The sequence below is a fragment of the Furipterus horrens genome, unplaced genomic scaffold (assembly GCF_987537825.1).
Source record: "Furipterus horrens unplaced genomic scaffold, mFurHor1.1.pri manual_scaffold_6, whole genome shotgun sequence".
Lineage (NCBI taxonomy): Eukaryota > Metazoa > Chordata > Mammalia > Chiroptera > Furipteridae > Furipterus > Furipterus horrens.
In genome coordinates, this window is record NW_028327176.1 from 49098723 (window position 1) to 49108867 (window position 10145).

Here is a 10145-nt window from a genome sequence, read left to right on the forward strand (position 1 = left end):
TGCCTTTCTTCTCTCAAAAACTCTAGAGCAGTGGGGACCGTGCCCTCTTTCACCACCAGGTGGCAGGGCAGGCTCCTACCACCAGTTCACCTCAGTAGACAGAAGCCATTCTAGATTGTAAAGAAATACTCTCAACAGAGCATCACCCAGGAAGGTGGAGCGCTAGAGAAATAAGCTCTGGAAATGCTGGTGGCCATCCTCACTGGGGTAGGCTATCAGTTAGGCTTCTTAGAGATAAACCAAGCATATTCCTGGGAAGGAAAAGGAACCATGAGTCAGAGTTGTGAAGAGGGGTAAATAACTGTCCCATGAAAATACAGCAGAGTTTATAATAAAATGCCAGCCTTGGCAAAGGCAGAGTCAAATGTCTCTATTCTACATAAAGATGGGGGGTAGTCAAGGTGGGTAGCTAGAAAGATGGTGGTCAGGGTAGCATGTCTGCTTTAAAGAGGCAGTTGGGCCTGAGCTCCTTTTGAGAGTGGTAACAGTTAATACAAAACAAAAAATTTTGGGGGAACCCTGTGAAGAAATGTTCTACCTTTCCCTCCTTTTAGCTGTCAGCTCTACCTTCTGTTTGGGAAGAGTCTTCTATTCCCAGACATTGATTCAAAGAGGCCCTTTTGCCCTGGCTGAGAGGGCGGCGGTGGAAGCTCATTTATTTGGAGCATTATGCAATGCAAAAAAAAATTAAGGTTTGATCCCCAGTCAGGACACATACCTAGGTTTTGGGTTTATTCCCCAGTCGGAGTGTGTATGGGAGACAGCTGATTGATGTTTCTCTCTTATATCTATGTTTCTCCCTCTCCCCGCCCCTTTCCTCTCTCTCTCAAATCAAGACATATCCTAAGGTGAAGATTAAAAAAATAAAAATAAAAAACAAAGAGACCCTCTCTCCTCCATAGCCAGGCCAGGAAAAGATAAATCCCTGGAGAACTCAGAGCCAGTACACTTCCCCAGGTGAAGGGGGTCTGTAAGCCTTAACAGTTGACCCACACTTAGCACTGGATCTGGTACACTGTAAGTGTTTTACAGACATTATCTTATCCCTGGGAGATTTAACTTATCAACACACCCATTATAAAAATGAAGAAAAAAGGCTTAGAAGTTCAGTAACAGGGCCAAGGACAGAACTGAAAGCCAAAGTCTGTGCTCCTGACCATTACATTATTGCAGTTCCCAGGAGTCAATATTGAAAAGTTCTCGACAGTTCAGATTCCTCTGGTGCCATTTGACCTCGATGAGGCTCTTCGTTAAGATGTGGGGCAGGGAGGTTCAATGGATGTCCCCAAGAAGAGCTAGTCCAGGCAGCCTGTGTTGAGCCTCCATCCCAGTCCTCAGCTGTCCACTCTTGACTCGGCATCTTCTCTCTGGATGATGGTGTCAGAGCTGCTAGAGGGCTCATCTGGGGAGGCAGCCATGCCAGATGCGGTTGGTCGTTTTAGCGTTTGCTGCTTCTGATACTTGACCCTGCGGTTTTGGAACCAGACCCTCACCTATTAGTGGAGGCAGTGGGCAGAGATCAGAGTGTGACCAGCAGTTCCCACTGCTTCTCCCATTCCCATAGTACCCACTCCACCCTGGCCAGTATTTGCTCTTCCTTCTAAGGGAAGCATTGCCTCCAAAACATCCTTCCCTATAATTCCAGTTGCCACTCATTCATCCATTCATCCAGTAAGTATTTATTGAGATCCTCTTATGTGCTAGGCACTACTGCAGGTGATTGTGATACAATGGTGAGCAACAGAGGCATGGTCCCTGCCCTCATGAAGCTCACAGTCTAGTGGAGAGAGACTAATAACAAACATGAAAACAAACAAATATGTAAACACAAATGGGGGGTGCAAACAGGGGCTTGAGCCTCCCTGAGGAACCAGCACTTAAGGGTCAGAGGACAAGAGGCCAGCCTGGTGGGGACAGAGAAAAGCAGCCCAGGGCAGGGAGGGGACTTATAAAAAGGCTCTGAGGAAGAATCAAGCTTGGAGTTTTAAGGACCAGAAAGGGGGAGAGCATCGCTGGCACAACCAGGAGTGACAGGGGAAAGTGAAGGTAGAGAAAGTGGAAGAGGTCAGCAGGGGCCAGATTACCTAGTACCATGAAGGCCAGGGGCAAGGCGTGTCAACTTCAAGGCTTTTAAGTAGAATGTGACATAGTTCTATTTACATATTAAGTCAGCAATTTTCAGCCTTTTTCATCTCATGGCACACATAAACTAATTACTAAAATTCTGGGGCACACCAAAAAACATATTGTTTTGTTACTCTGACCAAAAAATAGGTATAATTTTCATTCATTCACACTGGTCAGCTATTGTTGTGTTGGCTGTTGTCAAATTTTCATTTGACAATCTAAGGAAAAAGAGGCCAGTGCCCTGACTAAATAGTCAGGTATTGCATGTTATAAAAATTATTGCAGCACACTAGTGTGCCTCTTATGGCACACCAGTTGAAAATTGCTGTGTTAAATGAATCGCACATCTGGCTGCTCTGTGAAGAATGGATGGAAGGAGAAGCAGAGAAACAGCTGGGAGGTTCTTGCAATGATCCAGCAAGAGCTGGGCTGATATGGACTGGGGCAATGGAGAGAAATGAAGCCATTCCAGCTGTTAGGAGGTAGAGTTGACAAGGTTTGCTGATAGATTGGGAGTGGGAGAAAAGGGGAAATCAAGGATGACCAGGTGCTGTGAGCAGCTAGTTGGACAATTAGACCATATGTGGAGAAAGGAACAGATTTGGGAAGGAAAAATAGTCAAGGATGGAGGTTTAGACTTGTTAAGTTTGAAATGCCTACCCTTAAGACATCCAAGTGGAGACCTCAAGAAGGTAGTTAGATGTATGAATCAGAAAAGGGGGGCTAAGATACAAATTTAGGAGTCATTGGTTTATAGATGTGTTTAAAGCCATGGGAATAATGAAATCAGCTGGGGAGAAAAATTTGAAGTCACAAAGAGATAACAGCCTACAAAGGCAACAGAAGCGAAGTGGGAAGAGAGCTGAGAGGAAAACCAAGAGAGTGTGATGTCTGGAAACCAAGAGAAGAGTGTGTTTCAATAAGAAAAGGAACAATCAACTGTACTGAGTGGAGGAGTAAGATAGGAAAGGAAAGCATCTATTGACTTTGATAATTCAGAGGTCATTAGAGACCTTGATGAGAAATTTTGAAGGAATGGTAGGGAAAGAATTCATGTTGGAATGAGTTAAGGAATAGATGGGAAGTGAGGACATGGAGACAATGAACATAACTAGTTCTTAAAAAGTTGTAGGAGCAGAGAAATGGTATAGTACCTGGGAGGGAAAATGGGGGTCAAGGGAATGTTTATTATTTTTAACATTTAGTTGTTTGAATGCCTACTTAATTTCACTGTCAGCTCCTTAGTTAGCATGGAGATATAAAGTTCTAGATTAATATCTAGATTAATATTATGTGTTGTTCTCATAATAAAATTTCAAATGGGACTCATTCTCATTCATGCAGGGAGTATGCCAATAATTAGGCCTGTCTCCCCCAGCTGCTTGGCACAGAGGAAGAAAGGCCATGTCTTCCTCCAGGCCACCCCCCAGGGCCTTCTGGAGAATAATGTCTGTCCTCAGGTGAAGTCCAAGCCCCACAGAACTCCTTGTTCCTACCTGGTTCTCTGTAAGGTTGAGCCGGGCTGCCAGCTGGGCTCTGTTCTTCCCTACTAGATTGTGCTGTTTTGCAAACACTTTCTCCAACTCTTCCAGCTGCTCCAAGTTAAACATAGTTCGAACCCTCTTTTGGGGTCTCTCAGCATCCTGAAGTTCCTTGGGTGGGGCCCAGTCTGGGAGACTCCAGTGGCCTGGGAAGTGAGCCAGCTCCAGACCTAAAGAGCAACCAGCAGGAGGGGAGGTTAGTCAGCACCCACCTACCCACCCATTCATAGGAGACAGAACAAGCTCACAGCTTTACTGTCCTGCCTTGCCATTGGCCAATTAATACAGCAAGATGCAACATTAGGAAGAGACTGTGCAGATATGACAGAAAATGAACAAGTGAGACAGAAGGGTCACTGTTGTGAGACTCCTTCTGCTTCAACTATTCTCCAGCTGAGTGGCTGAAGCTCTGGCCCTAAGAGGAATTGCCAGACCTCTGTCTCTCCTTGCCTGCCACTCCTTTTTTTGACTATCTCAGGAGACCCCACAGATTGGGAACAGAAGGGACCCTCATGAGTTCCCCCTTTTCATTCATTGAACAAATACTTTTGAATGTCTAATATGTGCCAGGCATGGTTGTAGGACAAAACAGAAAATCCCTGTATAACAGTAGAAAAGTAAATAAAATATTGAGTATGCCAGACAGTGATTAGTGCTAGTGAGAGGAATAAAGCAGGGAAGGACAGGGTGAGTGTGTATATGTATATTGGCCGAGTGGGCTGGGGGGGCGATGGTTTGCATCTTTAGAAAGAGGAGCCCCTTCACTGAGGTGATATTTGAAAAGGGCCACTATGTACAGCTTGTGTCCAGCTGAGAGGGTAGATGGAGTCTGAAATTTTGCCCACACTCCACTTGTCCCTGACAAGGGTCTGTGTATGTCTGAAGAAAGGAGTGCCTTTTTTTCGTGCATACAAAGGTGCTATGCAGCGCATGGAGATGTGGGCCAATGGAGATGAAGAGTCATCCACCAGCGGCCAGTACCTAAGTTATAACTAGAAAGGAATAAGAAAGTGAGCCATTGGGCCATCTAGAAGGGAAGTGACCCAGACGAAGGAATGGAAGTGCAATGCTAAGACCACCCCAGCTCTCATTAGCCATGGGGAGACTCCAGGGCCAGCAGACAAACTGCTCTAGTGGAGGGAGTGAGGCCAGGACCGTGGCTGCCCAGGACACCAACTACTGGGCCCACCAGGCCTACCATGAACATAAACATAATAGCAAGAGATGAGAAACAATCAATGGGCCTGATTAAATAAATTATGGTACAATTCTTATAGTGGACCACCCTGAGATGTAAAGAAGTTCTACATGGATTGATATGGAAAAATCTCCAAGCTATATGGTCATGTGGAAAAAAGTAAGGTGCAGAGCAGTGTGTCTAGTATGGGGAGAAATGTATGTATGTGTGCTTTCAGGTATTAAATATGCATAAAATATTTCTGGAAGAATAAAGAAACTGCTGTGCCCTGGCTGGGTAGCTCAGTTGGTTGGAGCATTGTTCCACGCACCAAATGGCTGTGGATTTGATTCCCAGTCAGGGCACATACCTAGGTTGAAGGTATAATCCCAGGTCAAGGCATGTATGGGAGGCAAATGATCAATATTTCTCACATTGAAGACATCTCTATCTCTCTCCTTATCTCTCTTTCTAAAAAAGAAAAAATCAATAAACATATCCTCAGGTGAATATGGGGAGAGAAGGAAGGAAGAAAGGATGGAAGGGAGAGAGGAAGGAAGAAAGGAAGAAAGAAAAGAAGAAGGAAGGAAACTTGTCTCATTGGTTGCTTGTGAGGTGGGGAGAACTAGGTGACTGGAGTTCAGCCACCTAGTGGTAGAGGAATTTCTCCATGTAAGTAAACATTTTGACATTTGAACAGCGTGAATGTAATACATAGACAAAAACTAACTTGAAAGTGAGACAACTCTAATACAGAGTATTTAACTGCAATTCAGACCTCCGGTCGTGGCTTGGGATGATGGGCATGGCTCCCAGCTTCAGTGGTGTGAGTTTGGATGGCATTGGGTAACCAGGTTTCCTCTCCAATGTGGGTGGGAGGAATGCCCAGCTAAAAGGGGTTGAAGAAACAGATGGGGGAAGAGCAGGGAGCAGAAATCAGGTAAGACTGTGTTACAGTGATCTTGGTGTGGGTTGATAAGGCTTGCACTAACTGCTGGTTTTCCTCATGGAGATATTAGGAAGCATGAATCAGACGGTCAAAAATGGCAAAAACTCTTAGAGCTGGATGTCAGTGTTAGAGGAGAAAGTTGCCTCGTTGGGATTGAAGCGTCTGCGCTCCAGAGCCCTAGGTAGCATTCTAACAGCACTATAAGCAAGCAGGCTCAGAGAGGTTCAGTGTGGAGATAATCTCACACAGACCTGAGCAGTGGAGGCGGTGCTGGGGCCTGGGAATTGGGCGGCTCCAACCCAGCAGCTCCCCGCTGAACAGCACCACATGTAGCATCTTCTTCTCCCGGCTAAGGCACGATCTTGGGTTCCCGCCCCGCCAAATTTAAGAGCCCTTACCAAAGGCTGGGGCCGGTCCTGCAAGGTCAAGGGTCATAGGGCCACTTCCCACTCCAAACGTGTGTGGTTCTCAAACTCAGGGACTTGTCCTCTATCCTGTGCCTAGTGTCGTGGTCTCCACTCTTCAGCTACCCTGCCCACCTCCCTGGACGCAGTCGCCGGGGCACGTCATACCTGTGACGCCGAGGCCCTGGAGGCCGCAGAGGTGAGCCACGCGCAGCCCCGGCGCAGGGGGCTGGGGGAACGGCTGGTAGAACCCCACGCTCAGGTAAGCGGGCAGCAGTGTTGCCGCACACGCCCGTGGCAGAACTGGGGCCAGAGACCGGGAGGGAGCCGTCCAGGTGCCCGAGGCAGCGCAGGCGGAGACGGGCAGCAGGGAGGTGGAGGGCGCGCTGGGCTTTGGCTTTGCCAGGATGGCCTCGACGGAGAAGGAAGACTCGAGGTATCGGGGAGCGCGGGACCTTCCAAGGTCCGCTGAGCGGCGTTGAAGCGCGGGGGACTCGGGCGCCAGAGAGCAGCCTGAGCGCGGAGGCTGGATCTGGCTGGGCATGGCGCGATCCTAAGTCCGGACCAGCGCTAGGAGGGGAGCGCGAGAGGCGAGTAAGAACACCCTGCAAAAGGGAGAGAGATTAAGGGCTACCCGCAAGGGCTCTTAAATTGGGCGGGGCGCCTCGGGGCGGGGCGGACGGCCTTTTCTGTCTCTGTGCAGGAGGGGCCTCCCTTGAATTGCGGAGCCCCCACCCTCCAAAGCCTCTGAGCTCAGGAAGCCCAGGTGCTGGGCGAGTCAAGGGGATCACAGCCCTAAGGAGCAAATTCCCTCTGTTCTTTCTTATTTAAAAATGCCCAGCCCATGCTGGTGCTGTGCGGGGGAGGCACCCATAGCTCGACGGTGATCGTGGGCGAGCCACCCCGCCACTGGGCGCTGTCTTTGAAGCAGAAGCCCCAGCCAGATTCACCTGTGACTGCGCAGACCTTTACATTTTTAAATTAAATGTAAATATCTTGTTTATAAGCACAGTGAAAAATAAATTTCCCACCCTGTTCCCCCCAGCCACTTTTCCTGTCTGCCGACACCGTTGTTTACCAACTTCTTTTGAATCCTTCCAGGAACTTTATGTACTCACGTTACTTAGGCTCTACTGGAAAGGTCTTTTCTAAATCCAAATGGGTGGAAGGGGAAGAAATGTAAGGGTCCAAGACTTCAAAATGCTAACGTATTGTCAGTGCATGGGAGTTGATGGCCTACAAAATTCCTTGCCTGTTTTACAGATGGATATAACCAGTACTTACTAGCTGTTGTTCTTGGTTAGGTTACAAGTTAGTCTGTATTTCCTCACCTGTAAAATAGTGATAATAGTAGCTACTTCATGAAATTGCTGAACAGATTACCAGTAACACATATAAAGCATTCAAAACTGGCCTGTGGATGGTGAGCACTGTGCTGTGATTATGGGGATCAGAGGGATTTCTGACTGCCAGGGCAACTATTGCTTTCTACCTCCCCAAGTCAATTCCTGTGTTGGAACTACTCAGTTAGATAGGGAGCAGTTCCCTTTCATTGTCAATAGGTGTCAACTGGGACACAAACATACTCCTTCTGCTCTGCAAGTAGGGGCCAGAGGAAACTTGCTGGGTGGGTGGGCAACTACCTGCTCCACCCCACCCCCTTCCGACTTCAAAAAATACTGGCTCCGCCTACTGAGCAGCCCCCCACCCCACCCCCACCCCCACCCCCAACCCAGCAGGCTGCCTGGAACCTGAGACTGTGGATGAAATAATGGGTGAGTGGCCTGAGTGGTCCTAGGTCTAGGCTTACTGTGGTCCTCCCGGGGGCTGCTGGATCAGAGATTAGGGGACAGCAACAAGGAGACCCCTGGGGTAGGGGTGTGGATGCGATACAAACTTAAAAGAGGCGCCCTTGCTTACCTAGGATCAGACGCAGTGGTTGTTGGGGGATTGGGTAAAAGTTCTAGAGACCCTCCCCGAACGCCCATCCCCACAACTCCTGAATCCTATACACACCACTCCATTTCTCATCGTGTTTCTTTTTGAGGAGATTTTCCAACTAGCAGGAGGGTCTGTGCAACCCCCAGGAGCCACCAAGACATCAGTACCAAGATGCCCACAGCATGCCTTGTGAAGAGGGGAACGAGGACCCACCTTTTAGGGCCCACAAAGACAACAGTTCATGCTGTTGGTAGACAGTGGAGCAGTGACAGAAAATGTGGATTTGGGAGTTGAACCAGCCTAGCTTCACACCCCAGTTTTGTCCCTGACCATTTCAGTAACTTTGAATGAGTGGCTTATTCACTCTAAGCCTTAATTTCTTATAAAATGAAAATGATCTCTTAGGTGAGAAAATGATACTTAATGGGATTGCCCCAAGAATTAAATGAGGTTGTGTCTTTAGCTAAGTGGTAGCTATTATGGAGAGGAAAGAGTCTGTTTACAATGGTAGATGCACTGGACTAAGCTTCTTAACAGGGTGCAGTGAGAGATAGAATGGGGCCAGATTTATAGTGTCTGGTCTCTGTCCTTTATGCAATAAGACTATCAATGGATTAATTTGGCAGCAGCATTTGCCCTGCAATCAGGAGTTGACAAACAATAAGACAACAAAACTGATACAATGGAAGGCTTGTGAACATTTTGTTAAGTCTACTTGTGCTGACTTTTAGGTAAAATAGATGGTCAATGTATATCTAGCTTTGGATTTTTACTATATAATTAACTATGTTTTGGACTTCCAGCCAAGATGGAGGCCTAGAAAGACATGCTGCGTCAACCTCCACAACTATGAAGGAACACAACTACCTCAAAACTAGAGACAACCAGAAGTTCCAGAAAACTGAGCTGCATGGAAGTCCAGCAAAGATATAAAGAAGAAATACTCATCCAGACAGGTAGGAGGGGTGGAGCCAGGGCGGAAAGGATGTGGTGTGGTGGCGGTGGCAGCAGCAGCAGCAGGCCAGTGGAAAGCGAAGTCACACATTTTAAAAAGTAGGAACACCTGGGGAGTGCTCCCAGCACCAGACCAGGCTGCACAGCTCACAGTCCCAGCACTGGGGAAAATGAAGCTTCATTGCTTTTGACTGTGCAAACCGGTGGGGGTTGAGGCAGAGAAAGAAACTGCTGGCCTCTCAACAGAGTGCCTTTGTTTAAAGGGTCCCCACAGTCCTAGAATATTTGCAGACCCACACACTCTGGGAACGACAGCTAGGGCAACAGCTAGAGAGGCGCCAGTCCCATACAGAAGTGGGAGAAGTGCCTGGAAAAGGGACAAGTGCTGAGCAAGCGGCATTGTTCCCTCTTAGACCCCTCCCCAGCACACAGCACCACAGTGTGCTGAAACGTTGCCCTGTACTGATGAATACCTAAGGCTCCACCCCTTACAACATAACAGGTGCGACAGCTCTACCTAAGGCAGAGGAAAACAAACACAGGAGCCTGTCAAGATGAGAAGACAGAGAAGTATGGCCCAAAAGAGGAAATAGATCAAGGTTCCAGTGGCAGAACTAAACAACGAGGATATAGCCAACCTAACAAATGAAGACATAGCCAACCTAACAGACACAGAGTTCAAAACACTGGTGATGAAGATGCTCACAGACTTGAAAGATATGCTTAAGTATGGCAAATGCATAAGGAAAGAAGTGAAGGCTATGCTAAATGAAATGAAGGAAAATCCACACAAAGCCAATGGTGAAGGGAAGGAAACCGGGGTTCAAATCAATAATTTGGAACATAAAGAAGAAATAAACAGTCAACCAGTACAAAATGAGGAAACAAGAATTGAAAAAAATGAGGAGAGGCTTAGGAACCGCTGGGACAACTTTAAACTTGCCAACATCTGAATCACAGAGGAGCCAGAAAGAGAAGAGGAAGAGCAAGAAATTGAAAGCTTATATGAAAAAAATAATGAAAGAAAACTCCCCAAATTTGTCAAAGGAAAT

The 10145-nt window shown here is 47.3% G+C and overlaps 1 protein-coding gene across 1 annotated transcript; it reads right to left on the minus strand.

The window, feature by feature from the left end:
- Positions 1-1334: 1334 nt before the first annotated feature.
- On the minus strand, positions 1335-6742 carry NOTO (notochord homeobox). Its single transcript, XM_090280740.1, has 3 exons — positions 6367-6742; positions 3624-3838; positions 1335-1493 (listed from the first exon to the last, which is right to left on the minus strand). Exons 1-3 carry the CDS (start codon positions 6740-6742, stop codon positions 1335-1337), a joined length of 750 nt encoding a protein of 249 aa, XP_090136866.1.
- Between the last annotated feature and the right edge of the window lie 3403 nt (positions 6743-10145).

Bases quoted from the DNA above. Each gene is read 5' to 3' on its own strand.
- NOTO (XM_090280740.1), bottom strand. From the start codon at position 6,742: ATGCCCAGCCAGATCCAGCCTCCGCGCTCAGGCTGCTCTCTGGCGCCC. The intron at 3,839-6,366 runs GTATGACGTGCC...GTTGCTCTTTAG, and splicing joins CCAGGGCCTCGGCGTCACAG to GTCTGGAGCTGGCTCACTTC. The intron at 1,494-3,623 runs GTAGGAACAAGG...CTCCACTAATAG, and splicing joins TCAACCTTACAGAGAACCAG to GTGAGGGTCTGGTTCCAAAA.